At 54.1% G+C, this 25,503-nt stretch overlaps 7 protein-coding genes across 7 annotated transcripts; 5 read left to right on the forward strand and 2 right to left on the reverse strand.

Moving 5' to 3' along the window:
• Positions 1-4,904: 4,904 nt before the first annotated feature.
• GGS23DRAFT_609765 (RTA1-domain-containing protein) lies at positions 4,905-6,617 on the forward strand (the record flags this gene model as incomplete). The annotated part of the gene is made up of 5 exons (XM_051520289.1): positions 4,905-5,067; positions 5,126-5,320; positions 5,378-5,739; positions 5,794-5,864; positions 5,941-6,617. 5 exons carry the CDS (start codon positions 4,905-4,907, stop codon positions 6,107-6,109), a joined length of 960 nt encoding a protein of 319 aa, XP_051371944.1. The 3' UTR covers positions 6,110-6,617.
• Positions 6,618-9,853: 3,236 nt separating this feature from the next.
• Positions 9,854-12,372, forward strand: GGS23DRAFT_568861 (uncharacterized protein). Its single transcript, XM_051516420.1, has 3 exons — positions 9,854-10,773; positions 10,830-10,976; positions 11,026-12,372. The coding sequence occupies exons 1-3, from the start codon at positions 10,171-10,173 to the stop codon at positions 11,833-11,835; spliced, it is 1,560 nt and encodes a 519-aa protein (XP_051371945.1). The 5' UTR covers positions 9,854-10,170; the 3' UTR covers positions 11,836-12,372.
• Positions 12,373-13,365: 993 nt separating this feature from the next.
• GGS23DRAFT_605266 (SCA7, zinc-binding domain-containing protein) lies at positions 13,366-14,917 on the forward strand (the record flags this gene model as incomplete). Its single annotated transcript, XM_051519726.1, has 5 exons — positions 13,366-13,393; positions 13,476-13,613; positions 13,688-14,209; positions 14,277-14,453; positions 14,511-14,917. The coding sequence occupies 5 exons, from the start codon at positions 13,366-13,368 to the stop codon at positions 14,915-14,917; spliced, it is 1,272 nt and encodes a 423-aa protein (XP_051371946.1).
• Positions 14,918-16,062: 1,145 nt separating this feature from the next.
• GGS23DRAFT_609773 (mitochondrial carrier domain-containing protein) lies at positions 16,063-18,222 on the forward strand. Its single transcript, XM_051520290.1, has one exon. It carries the CDS (start codon positions 16,505-16,507, stop codon positions 18,179-18,181), a length of 1,677 nt encoding a protein of 558 aa, XP_051371947.1. The 5' UTR covers positions 16,063-16,504; the 3' UTR covers positions 18,182-18,222.
• A 664-nt stretch (positions 18,223-18,886) lies between these two features.
• GGS23DRAFT_609775 (ENOS interacting protein) lies at positions 18,887-20,433 on the reverse strand (the record flags this gene model as incomplete). The annotated part of the gene is made up of 2 exons (XM_051520291.1): positions 20,196-20,433; positions 18,887-20,091 (listed from the first exon to the last, which is right to left on the reverse strand). Exons 1-2 carry the CDS (start codon positions 20,203-20,205, stop codon positions 18,887-18,889), a joined length of 1,215 nt encoding a protein of 404 aa, XP_051371948.1. The 5' UTR covers positions 20,206-20,433.
• Positions 20,434-20,685: 252 nt separating this feature from the next.
• On the forward strand, positions 20,686-22,425 carry GGS23DRAFT_568878 (uncharacterized protein). The gene is made up of 4 exons (XM_051516421.1): positions 20,686-21,083; positions 21,149-21,167; positions 21,240-21,344; positions 21,425-22,425. Exons 1-4 carry the CDS (start codon positions 20,852-20,854, stop codon positions 22,230-22,232), a joined length of 1,164 nt encoding a protein of 387 aa, XP_051371949.1. The 5' UTR covers positions 20,686-20,851; the 3' UTR covers positions 22,233-22,425.
• On the reverse strand, positions 22,426-24,300 carry GGS23DRAFT_568879 (protein tyrosine kinase). Its single transcript, XM_051516422.1, has 2 exons — positions 23,722-24,300; positions 22,426-23,638 (listed from the first exon to the last, which is right to left on the reverse strand). Exons 1-2 carry the CDS (start codon positions 23,788-23,790, stop codon positions 22,718-22,720), a joined length of 990 nt encoding a protein of 329 aa, XP_051371950.1. The 5' UTR covers positions 23,791-24,300; the 3' UTR covers positions 22,426-22,717.
• Between the last annotated feature and the right edge of the window lie 1,203 nt (positions 24,301-25,503).

Genomic DNA, 25,503 nt, shown 5'->3' on the forward strand with positions numbered 1-25,503 from the left:
TGGAGGAAAATGCTGGGAACGCCGGAGCCATTTATTAATCCAGTCGAGACGTAATGTTACCTTGAAAAGAGAATGTCCGAGGCTCCAAGTTTAGGCCAAGGCGAGTGGTCACCATGTCTAAAGTTACTATGCTATGAGACGCATCTGAAGCCCATGGAGGCTATAATATTAGTTGCCGACGAATGTTCCGGTGTCAATAAGTTATTAACGTGTGTGCTGTAACATTATATCCACGTCATCTACGACTCCTGTGAAATAGGTATTATTACTTAATATCTGGTGCAAGATTAAAGAGAATTAAAAATAAAGATACTAGCCCTCTGCACGCTGAACTCATTTTCGTTCATGTGATTCCTGGTTTAACACCAAGGTCATAAATATCGGGAATCGTATACGAGAAACCACAGACTAATAGACGATTGGCTAGAGTCTGAGAGCTTCTTGTCTTATACGAGTAGGCAGAGGTGGGACTCCGGGACTCAGACTCAGACTCACATATTAAAGTCTCAGCCCTCGTTCTATGACCAGCTGCAACCTGCTTCTGAAAGGACGCCCTTGTAAAAGACGGCCATCCTCCTCTCTCCACGTGATCTGCTCCAGAGGCTCTACCTTTTCTAGGAAAAGGTGGCAATGTGTTCTCGTGCGCAACATGTGACTGCTTTGCCCCCGCCACCAGCCTGGAAATAATATAATACCCAACGCAGGCTAAAACGGTAGAAAGAGAGAAATAAACAATACCTAGGTAGTTAGTCAGGTCATACCTGAATGTAAGATGTGGCTGACCTCGTTAACGTCGACTGCGAGCAGAGAGACGAGACTAACACTTGGCCTTATCCCGCCTATGCATCTCTTGCGCAGGACCTGAATATCAGACCGGAGACGTAATCAGTAGTCGTCGGGTTAGGCTTTGGGCCCTATGTCCCTATTGGTGGACAGGAGCTAGCTCGATAATGCCGACTAGGTATGCTAGGTAACATCACCCCTCCGAAACTTTCGAGGCGATATTAAGAGGTGTTAATTAAAGGTAATACCCTAGGGTGTTGCGTAAAACGCAGACGCCTACATTCTACGGCTTGCAGATGTAGGCCTATAAGGGCTGATTCGGTACGTGACATAGGGAAAGGGACGGCGAGGACTTTGTGGACTTGTAAGTTAAGGGCGATCTCTGGCGAGAGCCGGAATTTCTTCCCGCTCTATCTTCGTTTCTTGTGTCGCTATTACCTGTTCCGCCCTTGGAAACGGTGAAAATGTTACGCTGTTGGCGACGAGCGAACATCCGGTTGAGTGGAGTGTAGGCTGAGTAGACAAACATCGCTATGAGCCACATCATTTACTGAATCCATTGTGATGTTTATCATATCGGGTCGCTGGATTTGAAACCTAGGCGCTATGGTGTTGGTGTGGTATCACAATGGCATGTCTCTTTTCCTAGTAGACATATTTAATTCACAATATGGTCGCGAGCGCACCGTACACACCTACGCTTCCACAATACTGGTTTTCCGGCTTTGGTATGACGGTTAAGGGGTATGCCCTTCAGGAATCTATATGGATATGGTTATAATGCGAGGGAGGTACGATACTATCATACTCGGAGCCGATCTTCTAGAGGCGAGGCGCTGGCCAAAAATTAGGACGAGGCTCGAGATACGGTGTAACAATATGCCTAAGCTAAAGCCACGTGCCAGTTGTGATAAACATGGGAACTAAAAATATCAGGAGTCTGCGACATGGGGCTAGGTATCTCATTCTAACATCAAATACTGGAGAATATTAAAAGCTACCCTAACCGATTATAACGCATTGATCATCAGCGAGAAACAATAAATACGAGAGAGCTGGGTCACGGTAGCGAGTTAACCTTCCTTCGTCACCAGCCGAAGCGCTCAGGCCGTCTTTATTGACAACGCCTACAGGGACGTCGAAGGGGTAGGCCGGGAGCGTCAATACAGATAGCCAAGGCGTAATTCTAGGTATTAATGGCTCGAAGTACAATATGTATTATGTCAGGAATTGTCGGGAGAACGGGCGCCTCTATAGCAACGGCTTGGAAATGGCAAACTCGCGTTAAACATATAAAAGCCCTCTGAATAGCCTTCCCACAGGGTATTGTGGTTAAGCTAGATACTGTATCGAGGTTGTTGAAGCTTAGTGGTTCGCGGGAGTAGGTAATTATATAGCTGAACCTAAGATGATAATATCAAGCCTTGTTGCAAAAGAAATACCATACAAAAGGTCTACATTCTCCAGTGAAACTTCCGCAATTATCAAAGCTCTCTTGTGTAATCAAGATGTCTGTATGGTAGCCTAGACACACTGCCATCGTGGTGGTATCCTTGCAAGGGGGCGGGTGTTCTTCCCAGGTACAAGTCTCTAAAAGAGGGCAAGTCTTCCAAGCGACGGAAGGTTCGGAGGAAGTTTTGATGGTTCAGCCTGCGAAGGCCTCTCCTCCATGAGCGAGAACCACGGTGTTAAGGGCACTTATGAGCGTATGGATTCAACCAAAACTCTATGAAGGCATGCCGACATGCTGTAAAGAGTATCCATGCCGGAGGTAGTATTTAGGGAGTTGCTGTGAGAAATGATAAAGGCGACGAAATTATTGCGACTTCCAACAAACATAGCCGGATTCTCAACGCAGTAAATGTGCCTTGTGGAGCAGGCTGTGGAATTGAACGCGTGTTCGGTCTGCGCCTGGCGAGAGCGGCGTCAATAGGTATTGGTTGGCATCGCGAAACTCTCACAAGCCAGGCTCGAGATATTTCCTATAAGCTAGGTTACCGCTCCACGGACCACCCCTTCGCGGACCGGGCCTTCTTATATGTGTTTACATATAAACGATTTTTCCTTATAAAAATTAGAGAAAAATCAAAAAGTTGGGATTTACTTATATAACCAGTTTACTTAACTTAATTAATATATAATCTTTTTAAATGATTTTTTCTTATAAAATATAAAGTTATAATTAGATTTTATTACTTATTAGATGTTTTATTAAAATCTTTTTTATAAAATACTAGTAAACTTATTAACTATACTGAAAATTATTACTTTAATAAATTTTTTACCATATTAAAGTAAGAGTTTTATATAATTTTTAAAGTTATAAATAAGAAAATAAATAGTATTATATAATTTAAATTATATTTTATAATATCTTTATTTAATTTATTATTAATAAAAAGACGTTGATTTTTAAATTAGTTTTCTAATATAATTCTATATAAAAAATAGTATATTAAAAAAATTAACTATTATAGTATGAATAAGTATAACTCTTAACATATTTTGTCTTTAAAAAACTAAGTTTTAGTTTTTTTTTTAAAAAGAAAAAGAAAATTTTAAAAGAAAATAGAAACATTAAAACATAATAAAATTTTAATTATATAATATTATGTATCTTTCTATTTATAGTTTTATAAGTTATATCAAAACCTTACTTTAAAATAGTAAAAAAAAAACATTGAAGTAGTAATTTTAAGTATAGTTAATAGATCTACTAGTATTCTATATAAAAAACTATTAGTAGAAAAAATTAAAAATTTAAATTATATAATTCTTAATATTATAAACTGATTAATTTCTTTTAAAAATAATCTTATATTATTATAATTATGTATAGATATTACGTAATTATTTTTCGGATTTTTCGGATTTTCTCTCTATCTTTTGTAGAGAAAAACTGTTTGTATGTAAACATATATAAAAAGGCCCGGTCTGTGAAGGGGTGGTCCGTGGAGCGGTGACCTAGCTTATAAGGGGCAACGGGGTCGTGGCGCCGTATTAGCGTTGGCAAGCAGGGATATCTATCTGGCTTCCATGCGAAGGTAAACATAATACCCATCTGATATTTCCAAAATTTCACTCGAATCAAGCCACTCTCCTTAGGGCTGACAGGGTAAGGTAATGATGCGATAGCACCGTAGCGCAAGGACTAGAGGGAGTGCAGGGATGGGAATTTTATCACGGTGGTTTTCTAGGTATCTGCACGACATCGAAGTCTCACCTGTCATTACTGCGTCAAAGCTATGGGGCTTAGCCTTGGGGTATTAGCTTGAAGCTGCTTAAGGATGTTTGGGGGGGAGGGGTGGCAGTTAGATGCAACGGTAAGAGATCTCGCTTCCGGCACTCAAAACGGGATATTAGTTCTTCCCAGTGCTAAGTGCTAACTGTTCAATTTGGCCCATTATTTCTTCCTACCACGACTTGAGCTCTAACAATAGGTGCTTTGTTTAGGAAGTGTACATATTAGTGAGGTGATAGGAAGGCCCTGTTATTACTGCTGCGTTTACATCCGTATTGAGATCGGAGGATTTAATATGCTTATTGAGGTCGGAGGGTTTGTGCTGTTAGCCAAGATATATATCCTCGCTAATGAGAACCTCAGTCCTAACGAGAAACCTAACCGATCCTTCGACGCGTCAGCGCCATGCTCAGCCTCAACCGCGAGTGCACGGCACCCCTTTCTAATGTCGGCTCGTAAAGCGAGAAAGCTGGCTGAGCGAAGGGAGCTCACGTTTGAGCTTCCGATTCGTCAATCCTCTTCGGGTTCGAACCGGGCGATGATGCCGGAGCTCATTTCGAATATCCGTCTTGTACCCCTGAATGGGTGTATAGCTTTCTCCTATTTTCGCGTAGGGTCTAGCTAGTAAGGCCGACGGGATAGTAAATTATGGGGAGGCTACCGAGCTCCGTCGGAAGATCGGATTCCCGACTTGGACGTGAAATTTGTTCTTATATGCCGAAACACCCAAATTTCCCCCCCCAATGTGTTGGTGATAGTCTGTTGTTGTCACTGTAGGCCGGCGTTTTATCATTCTATAGCCCGTGTTCTCTCACTTTACCCCATTGTATTTCTTCGGGCTATCCTGCTCTAGTAGGTTTCCATCCATCGAATCGGCACGATGGCGCCCGAAAACCGAACCGTCTCCTTCTACCATTATGATCCATCAGAGGCGGCGGCAGCGGTGTTCTGCGCTTTGTTCGGCTTATCTCTCATTTACTCCACTTTCATGGTGATTCGGACAGGAGCCTGGGTGTGGACGGTTCAGCTGGTCGCGATACTTAGTACGCTCTCTGAGTGCCCGAAATCCTGACGTGGGAACTTGACTGACCTATTTTACAGTGGAAGTCGTCGGATACGTTAGTCGAATCGCGTCCGCTCAGCGTACTGATAGCTTGGATCTGTATGCGGTCCAGTTTTGCGTGATTATCCTCGCGCCTGTCCTCATGGCTGGCGTTGTATATGTCGTCTTTGGTCGAATCGTCTTTCATGTCGTTCCCGAGCAAGAGAGAACCACAAGGCTGCTATGGGTTCCGGGTACGACCTCACCATTCCAGAAATACCGTTACCCGATTCTAACCGATACATGAATAGCTCGTTGGATTACACCCATCTTTGTTACCTTCGACATTGTCTCTCTGGTAATCCAACTCCTGGGCGCCATCGTCGTGTCGAGCACCAAGGCTACGGATGAAAACGCCGTAGGCAAGTTGGAAACGGGAAAAAACGTGGCACTCGTAGGACTTGCTGTACAGATGGCGGCGTTCGGGCTGTTCTCGGTCATCGCTGTCCGCTTTCATTTCACCTCGAAGCGGTTTGAGGCAAGCCTTAGACCGGGGCTTGAGGGTTCCAGGGAGGGCAAAAAGGCCGCCGTCATTCTACGGCCTTCGCGGGAAATAAACCCTCACTGGAGACACCTCCTATACGTTATTAATGGGTCTTGCCTTTTGATACTGGTAAGTATTCGCCCCGAACGTCTGGGTTATACTCTCCCTAATGTCATTTCCCAGGCTCGGTCTATATTCCGTATAGTCGAATTTGCCGAAGGCCCCAGTGGTCGTGTGATGCAGGAAGAGTACTTGTAAGCAATAGTGGATCAGATCTATTCCCTCTATTATCTGCGATTGCCCCTTTTATACTAATGCTTGGCACGGCAGCATGTATGTCTTAGACACTCTACCTATGTTCCTGGTAGTTTTCAGCTTCACCATCTTCTTCCCTGGTACCTATCTTCCGTTCATGGGGTTTAGGGTTCCTAAGCATCCGGCTGGTGCGAGGGAGTTGCCTGGCGAGAACGAGTCGGCTATCGCATTGCGCGAAGTATAGAGCCGTATCGGTCGGTTTGAAGGGCGTCTTCCTCACACAATATTGCTGGTGTTCTCGAGATCAATCTCCTGTTAGCAGGGGTGGCACCATAACTCCCATACGGCATCTTTTAGAGATGGTAGGGAGCGAGGGGGAGGGGAAGGTGATCTGCTTCTTGCGCCTACACGTGAATGGGGGCGTGTCTGCCTACAACTCCGTTGGATTCGCGGGAAGCAATGCTAGTTACCTGCCTGTCTCTCGTGTCTGGGCTTGGCGCGAGCGGTTCGGGATAGGATATAACGGCAGTCCTACGTCTAGGATAGAAACGTTACGACGACAGCTCTCATGTGGCGGCCTCTGTGAGAACTTGGGCCAATCATCGTCTCGGCGATGCTGGCAAGGTGGATGGATATATGCACCGTAAGGCAATGTGCAGTGTCATATAGCTAGCACTTGCGACTCATGCCCCGAATGGGACGCTGTATGCAGTTGTTCCCATCCCATCCCACCCGGTCGACGAGTGTCGAAGGAGATAGAAGTGATACATGCCTTGGTACTACCTACGTATGGGCTTATAACGGAAACCCTCCACAACGCGCCACCTGATCTCTCCCGAATAATACCATGCCTAACCGAAGCTCGCCCTACTTCTTTCTCTTCTGCTATTCCTATACGAGTTGAGTCTTTCGAGCGTCGGGATTTGACAGAGGCATGGATGTTGCTCATGTACGTATGGGCGGATGTACGGACGTATGTACACAGGTGCATATGTAGAAATGAAGAGAGCAAGGCCGACTTCACCGCTGTACGTGATGAAAAGTGATGCTGCCTAAGTGATGCTGCCGCCCTCTCCCACCATCTGTCAGGGGTAGGCTGTCATACTGTATCCTGTCTTCCCCCCCCCCCCCCCCCTTTCCCCTTTCCTTTCCCCCCTTCCCCCTGTTTTAGGGCCGGACCATTCTCGAAATCTCCTAGCGATCCCGGAAGCCCCAAAAGATGCAAGTTTGACAGTCCGGGATTTCACCCTTCTTTCCGTGACCCTGGCAAGTAAGATGACTGCGCACACTCATAGGACTCTACTCATCGACGCTACCGCACCTCGGTAGGCCTGGAGAGCACTGCGTTGGGTGCGTGCCTAGGTCATGCCTAAGTGCTGGCGTATGCCGCCGTGCATCCGTACCTCGCAAAGTGTGTGATTAGGGGGTTACGGAGTATGTACCGCGGGAGGGCGCTTCCGGCGCCGACCACATCGTGGAGAATAATATTATTTATTTTCGCGCCAGGCACATGCTGGCGAGTTCGGAAGCGAAGGGGAGGCGGCGGGCGGGGCAAGCATCCGAGGTTTCGTGGAAGCGTTCGTAGCGATGCTCGAAGCCGTCTGAAGAACCCTGCCGATGCTGGCGTCCCGGACTTTGGTGTAGGAGCCGGGGAGCGGTACCGCCTCCTCGCAACGTAGCAGCCGGCCACTCGGTTTAGCGACGCCTACATACGTAATTTGCGAGGAAGGGTGGCATGCACATTGCATATACACGCACATACATGTGTGTGCACACACACGCACACATGTAGGCAGGCTGGCTTCCCGTCTCGAGTCGTCGAGTTCCTGGTTAGAAATGTGCCTCGGAGGTTGCGTCTGCCCATACCTAACGTATAATGTGTCCGCTTTCGTGGCCGCGATCGACGGCTGTGACCTATGATACCGGCCCTGTTGGGGTGTTGTGCGGGTTCTACGTCTGGCTCGGCAACGCCTCTGCATAACTGTGGTGTGCTTCCCAATGTACGTCTAACGGATTAGGTACATACCTACATAACCTGCCTCTATGAGTAGGCTACAGGTACCTACCCAGGCAGGTAGGTAGGTACATGGACCAATCTTCGAGCGGACGGGACGGGCGGGTTGCCGCATCGTGATCGCAGATGCTAACTGCAAGGTAGCAGTAGGGCCCTATCTTAGGTAGGTACCTACAGGAGGAGGTGGGCAGGCTGGCACCCCAGGGTTGTAGGGGATAGAGGTACCTACCTAGAGGAACGTGGAGGCACCTAACCGTCGGAGGTTACCGCCTATTTTTATGTAGCGACAGGCCGGGGGGAGGGGGGGGGAGGTAGTGCCGACGGCCTGCTCTTCCGTCGTGTTCGCTCGTGTATGTACCCGGGACACTGATGCACGTCTGGCCATATGACATTGCAGGGAGTTGATGGATGGAGGTGGGCAGGTACCTAAGAGTATTATGCAATGGATTATAGAGAGGTACCTAAGGTACCTAGGTATCTGCCCATCTCCTTATAATAGGTACCTCCCTATTTATTATGCCCACAGCGGCATGATAAATAATTTAGATGCCTACCTACCCTCCTCTCCGCAGCATTACGTAGGCACCCGGGCCTAGGTGACCCGGCCGAGGTAGGTATCCAGTGAAAAAATTTAAAAATAAAGAAGCAGAAGATAATACCCTGCGTCCCAATGGCTGACGAGAACTACGGATCGACGTCCCTCGCAAACCCCCACACGAACAACACCAGGCCAGACCAGAGACCCAGACCAGACCAGACGGCGAATCGGGCGAATAGGAAAGCGGGGAAAGTTATTCACGCTGGTAATTCGAGGCGACACCGGTATCTGTCGAGTTCTAGATTGCTTCTTCGCGTTCTTTTTTTTCTTCCCCGTTCTTTTTTGGCTCCCTCTTCTGGCCCCCGAGGTTGCCGTCGAGCTCTAGACGTTCCCGAGTTCCGAGAGCAAGGTGAACTAAGCCCCCCCCCCCCCCCCCCCCTCTCCCGGTATGCCCCCGTCACGAAGCGGAGGAAAAGAAAAGAAAAGAGACGCGGCAGAGAGAGAGAGAAGCGAGAACACCCTTGTAGACGCGCTAGCGAATGAATGCGGGTTGGCCGGCGAGATAGGCAGCGGATTGCTCCGGCAATAGGGGACTGGTCACTTTGAAGGATTGTGATCATCAATCCGGCCAACCTGGCTGAGTCTTTTCTTGCGAGTCGACAAAGCCTTACTTACCACCGCTACCACATATAATACAGTATAACCGCCTATGCCCTGATACCGTGAGCCCGCATCGCGGCAACCCTCCATCAGCACGGCTTCTATACCTACACACTGGCTGCCTACGTAGCACTCTAGGCTGCTGCCTTCTCCAAGCTTCGAACGCTCCTCGTCGCCGACCCGGTCGTATTTGTACCTGGCCCGTCCGTTCATATAGCGTTAGGGCGATCCGGCTGAGGACGGAGTCCGATACATGCTCCAGAAATTCTAGCGACACAAAGAATAGGTCCGTCACCGTGTTGGGGCAGGTAAGCGTCCGTGGTTGGTCCTTCATCCACTGCGTCTCCGTCGTCCGGGCTCGGTGCCGACTTCGCGTAACGCCTCAGCAACGCTAAGTCGACGTTGCTGAGCGTCGACGCAACATCTGGCGGAGGTGAACCAGGTCCAGGTGAGTCCTTTATATATGTGTAGGCTCGGACGAGAGAGGGGGAGGGGAGAGGGGGCACAATGGAACTAAAAGCTAGGGCCGTCTCCTGCTAGTCCTCGCATAATCATGATCCTTCTCGTTCCCCACGACCTTGACGAGCTGCTTTCCCTTTTCGACGCGCGACAACAGCGATATCGACCAACGACAACCGCCACTTGCGGAGACACGAGTCCTGGATACGCGGAATCGAGAGCCAACCCGCTCTCCTGATTTGCTCGTCGAACTTGCCTATTCTGGCCTTCTCATCGCACAATGGTCTACTGTGGCAAGGCTTCCCAAGGGTGCCAGAGCTGTCGAACACGGCGTATAAAGGTGCGTGTATACATCGGCTGGCTCGCAGCCTCTCGTCGACGCCCGCACCCGCTTTCGCTACCGTGCATGTGAGATGTGCCTAGCGCCGTTGCGTTCGGGAGGAACGCGACGTTCGCCTGCAATAGCTGCCAATTCCTGATCTTAGTCCTCCCAGCCTGTCGGGATCGCCGCAACCATCCACCATGAGGCTGATAATTAACTGCCGTCTTATAGTGCGACAAAAAGCGCCCGGAATGCTCACAGTGCATTCGCGTAGGCAAAAAATGCCCCGGCTATCGGGACCAGCTGTCTCTCATGTTTCGAGATGAGAGCAGCAAGGTCATACAGAAGGCGCACGCGCAATGGGGTTCATCGGGACCTTCTCCTATCGAGGTCGGTCGCATCTCAGCTCCCGCCTCGGACTCGGTTCCGTCCTCGGACGACCCGGCTTCAACCTTGGCCGAAGCCCCATCTGCCAGTGCTCCCCCCTCGCCTATGCCCTTCTCCACCCCAATTGAGCGTTGGGCTGGCCAGCCACCGAGCGCTGCTTCTGACGGCCCGTCATCGCCACCGCGCAACCTGGTTCCCGCGAGAATACCGAGAAAGGTAGATTTCAATATCGAACAGCGGGGTTTGCACTTCTACATCAGTCGTTATCTCGTAGGCCACCCCGATTCGCCAAGGACGCACGAGCAGGTGGCAGGCTACTTTTTGGCCGCGGCGAACACCGCTCAGAACGTCATGGTCGCCGTAGGTCTCGCCGGCATGTCCAACGTGCTAGGGGACAGGGGCATCAACATGCTCTCGCGTTCTAAATACGTCACCGCTTTAAAAGACACCGGGAAGTTGCTCGCCACCGTCGAGCGGACCGGCCTCATACCTCGCATACGAAGTGTCATAGCCCTTGCTCTATTCGAGGTAAGGGTCCTGCTCAAAGCTCGCGTGTGCCGGGATGACGTGCTCACCGGATGCAGGTCGTACAAGGTAGAGGTCCTAAAGGCACGGTGGGCTCGGCCAGTACACATATAAACGGGGCGCTGGCTGTGTTACGCTCTGTGTTACCTCTGCCACATTCCCCGTACGGAGGCGCTCATGGGGCGTTGCAACTGTTGTTCTCCATGGTATGGCCCCGTAGGGCCCCTATTTGTATCAGCTGCTCACCTAAGCCAGTTCATTCCGTATCAGATGATAAATGAGCCTCTCCCTCCCGTCTTCTTCGAAACCCTCAGGTTCAGCAAGGAGCTGATGAACGGAAGTCCAGGGAGTTGCACTGTCGACCTAGCGCTAGCCGTAGCTCAGGTCCTACAGCTTTCGTCTATCGTCGAGAATACCGCGCTTACCGACGGGAGTTCGGCCACAGATAACCTCGTGCAGCAACTTTTAATCCTGGACGACGTATTCGAAAGCTTGGAAGCCCGGTTGTTCGAAGCGTTTCCCTTCACGGAAAACCAAGGCGAGTATCCGCCAGAGGCGGTTTTCCGCGGAAAGTGGCACGGGTACAGAGAGGTCTGGGGCGCGCGAACGTGGAATCATTATCGATGGGGGCGGATCCTCGCAAACCGGAGGCTGGTCCAGTTGATAAATGACTATCCCGCCTCGAGCCGCAAGTTCGCCCCTGCTGGTAGGAGAAAGCAGTGCTACGACATGATCGAGCGCCTTGCCGAAGGTGTCCTTATCAGCACACCGTCTCATTGGTACCACCCGACGCTGAGCGCCGAGGTGACTAAGAAGTTCGAGTCGAAGGGACAAGGCGGCTCCGGTGCCGTGGGTCTGCCTAGCCTTCTTTGGCAACTCACCGCCGCTGGGTGTGCACCGAACGTGCCGTTGGAATTCTGGCAATGGGCCTACAACGTGCTGCAGGTCGTCTGGAAGCAGATGGGCATGCTGCACGCCTTGGCACTATCAGAGGTAATGCAAGAGCACCGGGCCAGGCTGGAAAAAGCGGCAATCAACCACAGATTGGAGTTGGAGGGTGACTAAGGGCAGATAAATATAGGTATATCTACAACTATAAAGCCCAATCCAGAAACATGGTTTTCAAGAAATCACGCCGAAAACCAGGACCGTGGTCGCTGTTGGAGGGCCCTATTTTAACTGGCACGTTGGGTTCATTATGAGAGGGTCGCCGTCTACCCGACTTGGGGTGCGCGGTCGCCCAAAATGCGTGTCCTGATTTGGGGCTTTGCCAGCACCTAGAAGTATTGAGGCCCTTCAACTCGGCCTGCGCGTCACGGGATCGCATCTGCCAAACCGACAGCTTGTCCGACCGGCATCTCTGGCAAGGAGAGATCCACAACTTGAACAGCCTGGGACGACTCTTAAACGTGGAGGAGTTTTCCTATGGGCTTGCTCCAGTTGCTGATGACGCTAGCAACGTGCCAGAGGAAAGGAGGATGGGATGGGATGTCTTGGACAAGCAAAATCGATAGCAAATTACAACGATCAAGAATTTTAAAGGAGTCATGATGTTAATATACTATGTGTAGGTAACCAAGTCTTTTAGAATGGGAAACCCCAGACGTCCTACGGGTAATTACCTCCTATCCGCCCCTCGAGGAATTTGTTCATCTACCTGAACGGGGCTATTAAGTATTGACTATGAGATGGAGCGTCAGTCGCCTCGGTAGACAGTTCCCGCCTGTGGATTGGTGCAGCCGCCAACGCGCAACATCAGTTACCGTTCTCTTCCAAAAGGCTGTCCAAAGACTCGAAAATCTCTTCCAGCCGCGCGCCCCCGCCCCAGTCAATGATGTTGCGGACGTAATTGCGGAACTCAATATAACCCCGAGGCTTAGGTAGGTATCTTTACTAGGTACGTTGACGAAACGTCACATGGATGTGGCTATGGGGTTATTCTTCGTATACATTGGAACGGTGCGAGAATAATAGTGCACATCGATCGAAACCTTTCCCTCGATGTGGTAGAGAATCTTCTTATCGAGAAGTACCTATACATCAACATGTCTCCGCAGTAAGGAGGATATTTGGCCTTCTGGAGTAGAGATCTTACCTAGCTTAGGTAAGGACCTGTGCGGAGATGGGTTAGGTCCATGGAGGTAACACCGTCACGCAGGCGTGTAGGTACCTTAGGTACCTACATATTTCCACCTCAGGAGGTACCTAACATCCATTTTCACCTTAGGAGGTACCTATGACTAGAGGTAGGCAGGTGGGAGGGTAGGTACCTAATGCAATATATCATTAGGTAGAGACACCTAGGTACCTAAGGCTATGTACCGTGTAACCGTGTACCGCAGAGGTCAAGGATGACGTTCGTCGGCAGAGTCGCGGCTAAACCGATAAGATCCCCGATAAGCCGTGCCAATGAGTCTGATGTGACGGCTTTGCAAGCTCGACGACTCCTCAATCAGTCTGCACTATTCGTTATCCTCAACCATCAAGACACCACTACCAACCCGTTCCCCATCTCTCTCGGTCTATGCTTCGCCTAATGCGCTTCTCTTGACGCCTTCTCTACCGCATTTCTCATTCTCACCAGTGATCCCGAGCATGGCGACCGGAGGAGAGGGGCGAAAAGGTACGTTGGTGCGCCCGGTTCGCATCGCGCGTAGTAGCATAGCTGACTGACCGGGGTGCGATGCGCGCGACCCATGTTCCAGGCCCCGACGACGAAGGCACCATCAATGTCGCTTCGAAGAAGGTCGTCAAGGACAGACCAACCGGCGTCATAAAGTTAAAGAAGGCCGTCCCCAAGCAGACGAAGCCTGGGAATTGGAGAGATGGGAGCGTTGCCGATGGTAAGTTACCACATCCTCCCGGCGCAACTGAGCCGCCTCGCAGGCCAGTTACTAATGACGTGCCGGCTCTACAGATGACAAGAAATCTAGAAGCACAGATAGCCCCTCCGTTATCATCGGCTCGCTGTCCCCCGGCCCCGTGGTAAACCAACTCGAAGATAGCTCCCGAGAGACCTTTCCGACCGGACGACCCCTTGAAGACACCCTCAACCTCCAACAGTGCAAGCACTGCAAGAAGGGCATCATCAGGACCGCTGCCAAGGCTCACATCGCGCAATGTCTACGAATCAAGAAGGAGAAGGCCCAGCGGAAGAAAGAAGCGAGGGAAGCGAGAGAACGTGCGAAGGAGCAAGCGCGAGAAGAAGAGGCTCGGAAGGCGGACGAGGATGGGGATGCCAAGATGAACGACGACAGTGATGACGACGACGATGGGGAGAAGAAAGGTCCGACCAGCAAGGCGCCCAAGAAGGTGGGAGGTAAGAAGCCGGACGGCGAACCGAAAGGCAAGAAACGCAAGGCCGACGGCGATGCCGACAAGGGACCCAAGAATAAGAAAAAAAAGGAGGAACCGAAGCCGAAGGTGCCCAAACCTAAAGGTATCTAGGCGCTACATACCCTTGCATTGTAGACGGTGCTGGTGTTGACCCTGTCTAACCAATCTAGGTCCTGTGGATGTCGAGAAGCAATGTGGTGTTATACTACCTAATGGCCAACCGTGTGCGCGGTCATTGACCTGTAAGAGCCACAGCATGGGAGCCAAGCGTGCCGTCGCTGGCAGGTCGCTCCCATACGACATGTTGCTCGCTGCGTATCAAAAGAAAAACCAGGCGAAGCAGCAGAGTAAGGCACAACCAGACCCGGCAGACCCTTGGGTCCTCGAGGCTAATTGTTCAATAGAAGCTGCATTGGATGCGAACGCTCCTATGGAGGACGACGACGACGCCAACGCCGGGCCAGTCGACTCCGACGAGGAGACAGCCGCGGTTATGGGCGCGCTAGCTCGGTGGAATCCGCAGCCCGTCCTACCACCGTCCATATTTGCACCCATCAGGCGGACGTATCAACTCGCGCGTCTTCACGAGCAGCTCCAGACGGCAACCAATGGCGGCCGGACCAACATTTTTAAGGTGGTCGGGTACGGTGCTCAGAAACTTCCCGAGAACCACACTGACGCGACGATGGACCTGGACGATGCACCGGGAGAGCCAGATTTAGCAATGATGGGCGGGATGGACGCGCGGAGGTCCTCGAGCTTCAGCATGCAGGCCACCTCACGGCGTCCCTCCGTGGTGAGCCGGGCCTAGGATCTCGGTGCGTAGAGATGCCTAGGGGCTGCCAACGTGCACGCAGCGCGCCACACGGCCGGCCATCTGTCAAGCACGCAAACACGTTCGCTCTCTATTTATTCATCCCTGGGGTTAATAAATATGCTAGAATCGGCTGTAATTCTTACCCACGACATCATCACGAGCGTCCCATTAGTCTCTGGGACTCCATCACGGCACACATACGAAGGAGGTGGGGGGGGGCCAGCAGCATTGGGGTGGATCGGTTCCTATCATTGTTTGGGCGCATATCGGAAATACCAACTCGGAGCGGGCGGTTCTGGCTCTCGCATTTGTATCACTTTTGGTAAAGAATAGGTATATCTAGGCTAGGGCGTTGCTGGGTGGGCTCGACAAGTCATCAGGCATAGTCATTTTGGTTTGCTGCGAGTTGCGGGAGCGCTGGCCTCGAGGGCCGTAAACCGCGGCGGAAGAATTTGTGATTCACGCGATGCCACCACACCTGTATTGAGGGGAGAGGGAAGAGGGGGGCAAATTGGGTCAGAATAACACTGTTGCAGCCTATAGCGTCTTCTTGATTAGGGCGAGGGCATCCTATTGCACACGTGTCGGTGCCCGAGGAATGGGACCCAGTGGACGAGACCCAATATAAAGATTGCATACCCTATACGTATGTAGGGCGAAGAGAGGGAGGAAGGGAGAGGGAGAGGGAGAGGAACACAGAGAGAGGGCAGAGGTGGGCGGTACACGTGTAGGCCACCAATCGTTCCGGGTGATGGCGTGAAAATCCCTTTAGGCTACTTTTCATCTACTCATAGATGGGCTTTCCTGGGGCAACGGCCTTGCTTATACTGTTTTGGTGCCGTCTATCTATACGACGTGGACTGTACGGGGATATACACAACCAAGGGACCAGGCTTGGAGGGGATTGGCAACGGTCCCACAGATCACCAGCCTCGACGGTTCAATGAGGAAAAGGGGAGCGGGGTGCGTCGATGCATCGCTCCAAAGGCCTCGAGCAGGTCGTATCCATACCTGGCAGTGATGTTGCTGCGTCACCGGCTCGTGAGTCTCCTCGTTACCCGCTACGCCGAGAGTATCCCCAGCCTCAACCAGGAGGCTCCATACACCACGGACGTTTACCATGCAGTACCCAGACCAGATGCCTTCGGCGTTGTGCGAATCTGACGACGATCCAATGACGGGCAACCAGATATCACGGTCACTTCAGCACAGGACTTCGACGCATTCTATCCGTACAAGACCTTATAGACGCGTCCCCTCCCAGAGGTGATCTGTCTTTCGCCGGCCTCTTGGCACCACAAACACCACGGATACGGTAGGGTTGCGCGACACACATACATACATACAGACATAGGCAGTACCGCTTTAACACGCCATATCACGCTACTAGAAGGCTCCGTGCGAGATTTGGCTGGCGTCCGGCCGTCGACGACACGACCTACTACAGCGCGTGCTCACTCCCCAATCGCTAAATCGAAAGTCTACCCTCGATATAAATCCTATCGTTTTCCGTTTCCTCCCCTACCTCTCCGCCTCCCTAATCCCCCTACCGCCAACACTCGGGACATCCGGCCAAACACCATGTCCGCGTCAAGCTTCTATCCGAGCGCGGGCGGCCTCCCGACCGATACGCTCCTCCCGGCCCTGCACCACGCCTTGTCGGGCTCCACCGGTGCTCTCATCTCGACGTGCGCCATATATCCCCTCTCCGCGCTAGCCTCCCGGCTCAGATCCCAACCGAACCCGGGCGGCAGCACCCCTAGCAACACGAGTCCGAGCGGCCGCGCCGCGGCAGACCATGCAGATGCGGAGCCGTATCCTGGCGCCACCGAGGCCTTCTCGCGGATGCTTGGCTCAGAACTCGGCGGCGGCAACGGCGGCGGGCCCAAAGCATACTACGCCGGCCTCGCCCAGGACGCTGCTAAGTCCGTGCTCGACTCCTTCCTCTTCTTCCTCTTCTACGAGTGGATCCGTAGCGCGCGGCTCGCGTCCGCCGCGCGGCGGGCGCAGGCGCGGCGGGCCAGGACGCCGGGGCTCGGCGCGCTCGAGGAGCTCGCCATCGGCTTAGCGGCGGGGGCGTGCTCGCGGCTGCTAACGACGCCGGCGGCCAACGTAGTGGCACGGCTGCGGCGCGAGGCCGAGGCCGGCCGCAGCGCGAGCGTGCACGACGTCCTCGACGACATGCAGCACGAGCGCGGCGGGCTCTTCGGCGGCCTGTGGTCCGGGTACACGGCAGACCTAGCGCTCGCGCTCAACCCGAGCGTGACCTCGGCGCTGCAGGAGCTGCTGGGGCGCCACGCGGCCGCACCGCAGACCGTGTTCCTGGTCGCGGCGGCAAGCAAGGCGGCAGCGACGCTGCTCACGCGGCCGTTCGAGGTCGCGCGCGCGCGCATGCAGTCCCGCGGCGGCCAGCGCGAGAGCCGGCCGGGCTCGCGGCGCGGCCGCACGTACTCGCGCGACGACGGCCGCCGCAGCGAGCTGTCGTACTCGCGCGCCGGCGACATATCGCCGCTGACCATGCCGGCGAGGGCCGCCGGCGACGGCGAAGAAGAAGAGGAGGAGCTGGAGGAGCTGGAACAGAAGCTGTCCGGCGGCTTCGCCGACGAGTACTACCGCGGCAGCATGACGGCGAGCGCCGCCGGGGACGAGGTCGAGGCCAAGCTGCGGCGCGAGGCGAGGCGCGCGTCGACCGGGAGACACCACCACCACCGCCGCCACCACCACCGCCACCATAGAGGCGTGCTCGAGACGATGGCGCGGATGGTGCGGCGCGAGGGCGTCGGCGCGCTGTACTCGGGGCTCGGCGGGGCGCTGCTGCGCGGCGTCCTGGGGCACGGGACGGCGGCGGTGGCCAAGGCGGCCGCGCACCGCGTGCTCTTCAGGCTGTACCTCTTCGTGGGCGGGGTGCTCGCGGAGCTGCGAGCGCGGCAGGCGAAGCGGGCGGCCGCGGCGATGCTGGCGGCCGCGCCCGCGAGGACCGAGCCCCTGCCCACGGCCCTGCGGTACCGCCTCAACACGAGCCGCGGCTACTACGCGGCGGCGAACGCCGGCGCCGCGGTCAGCCACGGCCACGGCCACGGCCATGGCTACGGCGCCGCCGCGAACCCCGCGCCGAGCCCCAGCGCCGCCGGCACCAACGCCAACCGCGCGCTCAAGGCGGTGGCCCAGTGGCGCCGCCGCCGCAGCTCCTCGCTCGAGGACTTCGGCGTGAACGTCGTCGCTAACATGATCGACGGCACGCAGAGGAAGATCCGATGAGTCTGACCCTTGCCGCGCCAAGGGGTGGAGAAGGGGGGGGAGAGAAAGAAATAATGGGGGGCGGAAAGGAGCGAGAACCGAGCGTGAGTGGGCGAGGACGTATCGGATTCGATTACGCTCTCTATCGCCATCTCACTGGATGGGGGGGTGACGAACGGGGGGGAGAAGAGAAAGAAACGATAGCAAAAGGAAAAAAAAACCTGTCTGGCTATAAGACCGAACGCTCGAGCATTTTCCTTTGTCGCGAAACCGGAAAAGGGAGAAACGGACTGGGGTAATTGGGGCGGGAATCGCTTTCGGTCATGATACATGTTGTTCACGAGGTTGTAATACTGTAATCTAGTTAGGCACCGCCCGCCACTCCTTTGCCCCCCCGACGTAGGCGTCGAAGAGGTTGATGAGATTAGGACGAGACGAGAGACGATGCAGCAACATGATGTACGGATAGGCGGTGCCTATAGGAAGTAGGCGGACAGCTTAGGCCAACTCTTCCGGTCCGGGATACATACATATATATACATGTTATATATACAGCATAATAGTAATTCGCTCCGCTATATGGGGACGGCAACTTGCCCCGGTGTTATTTTAACGCGAAAAGCGATAGCCAGGAGGTAGTATGGCTAATGTATGGGTACAGATGGGTTCGGAATCGCCTATAGGCCATAGAGCTTTGACAAATGTAGTGTTGATATCGTGATATGTCTAGCACTGAAATGATACGCCAGACTTCTGTACCTGGTTCGCGCCCCCGGCTGAGAATCCCGTGCCTTCGCTCCTCAGCTCGACAAGTCCCGGTTGTATTTTCTCCTTCTCCTTCTTCCTAGCACCTTTCTCCCTGTTACCGTCTTTGTTGCCACTATTCTTCGTCTTGTCCTCGGTGAGATCTGCCTCGCAGACGTAGCACCGCAGCCGTTCGGCCTCGTCTGCGGGCGCGTGGGGATCGTGATGATGGCGATGCTGATGCGAGGGCCGCATGAACTTATCGACACAGCTCCGGCACACGACGTGTCCGCAAGGCTTCGCAAGCATCGCCTTCGAGGCATTGCTGAGGCCCTTCTTGCAAGACGGACATACCCGCGCCCGCGTCTTCTTCTTGCCGTCCCCATCCCCTGCCCTGCTTCTGCTCTGGACGGGATCCTCCTCCTCCTCCTCGGCAAAGTTGACGGTGATGAGCGTGTGCAGCGAGTACGGATGGGGCGCGTCCTCGTGCGACCCCGGACACATGGGCGTGCTCTTCGCCTTCTTCACTATCTCGTGCAGCGCGTGTCTCGTGTTGGAGGACGGCGTGACGGACGGCGTCCAAAACGACGGGAGCGTGGGCCTCGACGCCGTCTCCTCGTCGATAGCTCTTCGTGCCTTTGCCCGGTCCTCCCGTGCTATCCGTGCCAGCTCCTCTTCGTCCATCTCGAACTTGCGCTTCCCGTTGCGTTCCGGTTTCGCGCTGCTGTCGGGGTTCTCCGTCGCTGGGGGGCTGCCCTCGCCGCGACCATTGCTATCTGACCCCCTGACAGTGTTACCACTCCTGCTGGTAGCCGCGTCGTTCCTGTTCTTTACCTTCGCTTCGAGCCCGATCTGGGTCAGCTCGAACTCGCGAACGGCGCGTTCGTGGGCCTCTTCCTCCTGCTGCTTGCGGGTCTCCTCGGCCTCGCGCTCCTCCTGCTCGCGCGCGCGCTCGAGCCGCTTGATTTCCTTCTTCTGGGCTAGAATGTTGCTGAGGGCACACTCGCGGCAGAAGAGGTCGCCGTGCGCGCAGGCAACGGGGTCTCGCGCGACCTCGAGGCACAGGACGCATGAGGCGAAAGGCAGGTAGCTCTCGCGCGTCAGCCGGGCCGTGTTCTCACCCCACGCCCGCCGCGCAAGATCCCGCTCATGCGAGGTAAAGACGGCACGCGAAGTGTTGCGTTTGCCTAGGAGGTTGGTGGTTCAGCATGGTCAGCATATCGCTATCATCTCGTTGGAGCCGCGTGGTGGGACGTCAGTCAGGGCAGTTGGTGAAGGTGGCTTCACTCACTATGTGACATTACGGCGACGGCGACGGGTGAATTGGAGTTGTAGGTATCCCTATCCCCTGCTGTCTAGGTATGACGCAAGCCAAAAATGCCCGCCGAAGAGGCAGAATATTCGTGATTGAGATTTCGGGTGGTTTAAACAGCTTGCGAGGTCTTGACCGCATCGGCAAGCCTTCTGCAAGCTCAATGGGAGCTCGTAAGAATGTATAAGGGCGCGCGAGTGATGCAATATTATGGTAGAGGACCTTTATACATGCATTTATTTATGCATTTATACATTCATTCAAGATACACCTTGCCTCAGGTATCGGGTGGGTACCTTGGGTACTTAGAGGCAGGTACTGCTATCCAACCTTGGGGTCACCTAACGTGCATGGATAGTGTACTCCGCAGTTTATGCATCTACAGGAGGTAGTCTAATGCAGGGGCTTGTAAGGTACCTTAGCGTCCCATCCATCCATGTCGCTGCGCGACGACAGGGCAAAGTACCTATGTATTTGTTTCCTTATTTTTGATCCTTTTTGCCTGTCGTCGCCTTGCGTACGGAGAGCCGTCGGAGTCGTAGGCACTCAGCTATAACTATAGTCACCCTCCCGCATAAGGCGTCTTATCCTCTATTTCTACCTGATATGCCGTCGCTCTCCCCTTGCAGTCGTCGATGGCATCTGACCAGGTCGATATGCCACAGTCTGACCCCAACAAGATGCCTCTTCAGCAGCCTAGCCTGCCATGGCGCATGACTTCTTCCATCGTCATGGGCGTGACGGCCGCTCTGGTCAGGGGATTTTTGTACGGGCTGAATTCTGTCGAAGTCGTCGGCCTGGACCGGTTCCTCGCCATTTTGGATAAGAGGAGAGACGTTGAGAAGAGACAGAGGGGCCTCATAACGGGTACGACGCACTTACTTCGTTCGTATGCCGCGAGATTGACAGCAGGAAACTAATTCTAACGCCAGTCTCAAATCACCTCAGTGTGTGAGTTGATATCTAGATTCCCTCTGCACCTATTCTATACCCACCTAAGGCTTAGAGTTGATCACCTATCAGACTCGACGATCCCCTCATCTGGGGAGTTTTGCCGCTACGGTACGGCTTCAACCCCTCAAATCATAGATGGAGCTTAGGAGCCCATGATATATGCTTCAATAACAAGTGCGCACGCCCATCTCCCGCTCCCCTCCCTTTACTCCGGCAGATGACTTGATTATTTACACCCCACCACTGGCAGCTAGGGTTCTCGGCGCCTTCTTTTCTGCAGGCCAGGTGCTACCCACCCACCGCGCACAACACTCACCTCATGGGGGCCTTTTTCAGTCGACGGTGCCTCAGGCTATCCGGCTGCTGTCGTCCCCGCCGTTTGCCGCGCCCCAACCAGAACCGCCAGCGCCGTCGGACCAGACGCGCGACGTGCCGGACCCGTTCGCTGCCGGCGCGTTGACGTACACGACGACGGGCGCGGACCGGTACGTCTCTCCGTCTGCGTACGCGCGCAACCGCCACGCCTGGGTCCACGTCTTCCCCGAGGCCTGCGTGCATCAGCACCCGCGCGTGCTGCTGCGCTACTTCAAGTGGGGCGTGTCCCGCCTCATCCTCGAGAGCGAGCCCCTGCCCGACGTGCTGCCCATGTTCGTCGACGGCACCCAGCGCGTCATGCCCGAGGACCGCGCCTGGCCGCGCTTCGTACCGCGCTTCCCCGTCCGCCTCCGCGTCGCCTTCGGCGACCTGCTCGACGGCGAGCGCGCCTTCGGTGACCTGCGCGCCCGCTGGCGCGACCTCGTCCGCCGCGAAACCGCCGGCGCCGGCGCTTCCCTCGCCCTCGGCGAGCTCACTGACGCCCTCAAGTACGGCCGCGAGGCCGTCGCCCTCCGCATCGAGGTCGCCCGCAGGGTCCGCGACGAGGTCCTCAAGGTCCGGCGGAGCCTGGGCTACCCCGACGACGACGGGCCCGGCTTCGAGCTTGCCGAGACCTGGGCTGCGGAGCCGAGTACGGACAGATTTAAAAGCAACGTCGATGACAGCTTAGTCAACAAGCGCGACTAAATGCCTCATAAACATAGCGGCCATGGCTACATATACAGCCTCTACACATAGTTAACGACATTCGTCGTACCGTGTATGTTAGCACTGGGATCAACCCATATTCACAAATTCGCACGACGTCACATGGGGGTTACGGAGCTAGAAATCGTGTCAAAGCATGAAGGGTATAGCCGTAGAATTCAACAATAATAAAAACATCCTCCAAGCCCCCACCGATGCAGCTGTTATCTATGCTTGAGCGTTTAAAAATAACCCTCCCGAAAACGCCAACCCGTTTCCTTCCTATCCTCGCTTCCGCATTACACCTCGTGATCGCTATGCGCTGACCCCACTGTGCGGCGTACCTAGAACTACGTCACGGCCATCTTGTGGCCGGGGGCGGGAGGAGGAGATGCAATAATCATGCATGAAATCTTGTTACGTCTTCAAGCGAGAGCCACGATTCGAAGAACGAGCCTCCAAGCCGATCCGCATAGGAGGCGAGCCTAGTAGCCAGCGTCGTACACACCCTGCGAGGGTACGGCTTGAGGAGCATAACCCCTAACTTGCGCCTGCATTGCCTGCTGTTGCTGGATCTGATGGTGCATGGTTAGGTCGGAGAACCAAGGATGCAGTAGGGCGTCGTGGGCGCTGGTGCGGTGCTCCGGGCGAAGCACTAGCATCCGCTGCAGGAGGTCGATTCCGAGCTGGTCGATCTGCGGGAGGATAGCCCTGAGATCCTGGGTGGCGTACATCTGGATCGTCGGCTTGTACTCGGGAAATTGCGTAATGCCGGGCCAGGTTCGCTCGGTGGGCGTGCCCATGATGCGGAAGATGCGGTTGATCTGGTCCTCGTTCGTCGTGCCTGGGAAGAGGGGCCGGCCCGTATACATCTCAGCCATGATGCAGCCCGCGGACCATATGTCGATGCTTGTATTGTACGTCCTACTGCCGAGCAAGACATCGGGAGCGCGGTACCATAGGGTGACGACTTCGTTCGAGAAGGTATTGACGGGGATGCCGAACGCGCGCGCCAGCCCAAAGTCCCCAAGCTTAAGCTGCCCCCGGCTATTAATGAGCAGGTTTTGCGGCTTTAGGTCTCGGTGCAGGACACGGTTCTTGTGGCAAAAGTCGATGCCCTTCAGCAGTTGATACATGAAGGACTTGATGGTGGCCGGTTTCAAAGCACCCCGGTCTCCGTGGTTGTCCATGTACTTTTTGAGATCCCCGTCCATATACTCGAAGACCAGCATGAGTTTGTTTTCGGTGTGGATAACGTCGTGAAGCGCAACGATGTTCTCGTGCTTGAGTTCCTTCATGAGGGAGATCTCGCGGATCGCGGTCGACGGCGTGCCTTCTTCGGAGTCGAGGTGGATTTCCTTGAGGGCTACGAATTCTCCCGTCTGTCTGTTTTTCCCCTTGAATACCTATAACGCCGGCGTGAGTCAGAATCACCATCCACAGGCCGAGCTTGGTCGCATCGTTGCCGCGGGCGTACGGGCGGACGTACCGTAGCATAAGTACCTTCTCCCAACTTCTCGAGCTGCTGGAACGAGCTCGGATGCCTCTTAGCGTCCATGTTGTGGTAGGTCGGAGCCGGGAGGGAGGTGTATCGACGGTCGAATAGAACACTCCCCGGAGTACAAGTCTTGCTGAGAAGATCGGAGATGGTTGTTGTGTTTGTCCCAGGGGCGGACGCGGTCGGGGCGTCGTTGGAAGTCGTGGTGAAGGTGGGAGAGAAGAATGCTAGAGGGCCTTGCCGTGATGCAAGGCGGTTCAGGGAATTTACTCGGTGCGAATAACTAAGCAGACGACGACGGTGCTACCTATCAAGCCTGGGTATTGGAAACATTCGGTTATATATGTCGTCCAGTAGTAAACGGATTTGCCGGCGCTCAAAAAGCCGCCGCCCGGTATGCACGAGCACGCCCCCTCGGCGTATGCGTAAGTCTTACTGGCTAGGTAAGCGCGACTGTGTGCGTCACCGTGTCCTGTCACGTTATCGGAGGCGCTCGATGCGCTTAACCCGATTATACACCTAGCGCCTTATAGTAGACGACAAGACCTCGAGTGAGGTACCTAAAGTAAGCCTAGGTGGGAGTACCTGATGTGGGAAACATAGGTACCTAGGTATTGAGCGGGAGAAGGGGACGGGTAGCTATGTGGCACGGCATCAACTGGCCGTTGCCCACCTACATGAGATTCTGAAGTTAGGTTTCTGTAGGTACATATTTCCAGGGTTACCTTACCTAAGGTACCCGACGAGGTCCACTGTACTAGAACTTCGTTACAATGTGCATTCCTTAGGAGGTACCTACCTACCTACCTGCCTATAGGTACCTTATAGGGAGAGGTATTGCATTATTGCGTTACATTAGGCCATACTTACCTATGTAGTATGATGGGATTGTAAAACACGCGCTCCATCGCCGAGTGGTGAGGTCATGACACGATTCCATCGGTAAAGGTGGGCGCGTACGCGTAGGTCCATCTCGCCCACACGTACAGTACCAGGTACCTACCTCCGAGGAGGTAGTACATAGGTAGGTAGGTATTCTACACGTACGTGCAATCTACGTAGGTACCTATGTAGGCACAGTGTCATCAAGCAGGCAACAGTCCACAGCAGATATCATGTTTTGTGAGGATGTCAAGAATGTAAGGCACCCGTATAAGATGCCTCGCTGTATTTCCAGCGACCGCAAGTTGTGTGCATTTACGTACCACGTACGTGCAGTACCCCTACCTGAACATGTATGTACCTCATCAGCCCATCAGTCCATACTCACCCAACCTACATTACACGCATAATATGACGGACCACGACGCAACGAATTATGTACGTAGGCGGTACCTACGGAGCCGTGAATCGGTGGGAGACTTCGCGCAGACTTGCGGTCGAATTCCCAATGTGTACCCACCTGCGCCTACACACCGCATTGCGCGATCCACGGAAGGACGTCTGGGAGACAAAATGTTGAAGCCACATGGATCTGGGACGCATGTACCGGGCCGCGTACCACGTCTGGCGACGTCTCGCGTGTTTTGGTAGGCGAGTGAGACACACATGTACCTGTGCAGTACTTCGGAGTCGCTCAACAACTTCCGTGGGACTCCTGAGCTTATCTGAGATGCGGGGTGGTTTGCCCCTTTTAGTCGTTCATCAGCCATTCATCAGCCCTTCCTGGGTCATTCCCGGGCCATTCGTGGGCGATTACTGATTCCAACCACGCACACGGCCGGGGAGGTGCGAGCTCGAGGCGGAGAGAGAGAGCGAGAGAGAGAGAAGGAC

Source organism: Durotheca rogersii (assembly GCF_024521655.1).
Source record: "Durotheca rogersii strain YMJ 92031201 chromosome Unknown GGS23scaffold_10, whole genome shotgun sequence".
Lineage (NCBI taxonomy): Eukaryota > Fungi > Ascomycota > Sordariomycetes > Xylariales > Xylariaceae > Durotheca > Durotheca rogersii.

Coding starts and splice junctions, on each gene's coding strand:
- GGS23DRAFT_568878 (XM_051516421.1), top strand. CDS start 20,852: ATGGCATCTGACCAGGTCGATATGCCACAGTCTGACCCCAACAAGATG. Junction 21,345..21,424: donor GATATATGCTTCAATAACAA/GTGCGCACGCCC, acceptor ACTGGCAGCTAG/GGTTCTCGGCGCCTTCTTTT.
- GGS23DRAFT_568861 (XM_051516420.1), top strand. CDS start 10,171: ATGTTTCGAGATGAGAGCAGCAAGGTCATACAGAAGGCGCACGCGCAA. Junction 10,774..10,829: donor TAGCCCTTGCTCTATTCGAG/GTAAGGGTCCTG, acceptor CACCGGATGCAG/GTCGTACAAGGTAGAGGTCC. Junction 10,977..11,025: donor TGCAACTGTTGTTCTCCATG/GTATGGCCCCGT, acceptor CACCTAAGCCAG/TTCATTCCGTATCAGATGAT.
- GGS23DRAFT_609773 (XM_051520290.1), top strand. CDS start 16,505: ATGTCCGCGTCAAGCTTCTATCCGAGCGCGGGCGGCCTCCCGACCGAT.
- GGS23DRAFT_568879 (XM_051516422.1), bottom strand. CDS start 23,790: ATGGACGCTAAGAGGCATCCGAGCTCGTTCCAGCAGCTCGAGAAGTTG. Junction 23,639..23,721: donor GAGAAGGTACTTATGCTACG/GTACGTCCGCCC, acceptor CCGGCGTTATAG/GTATTCAAGGGGAAAAACAG.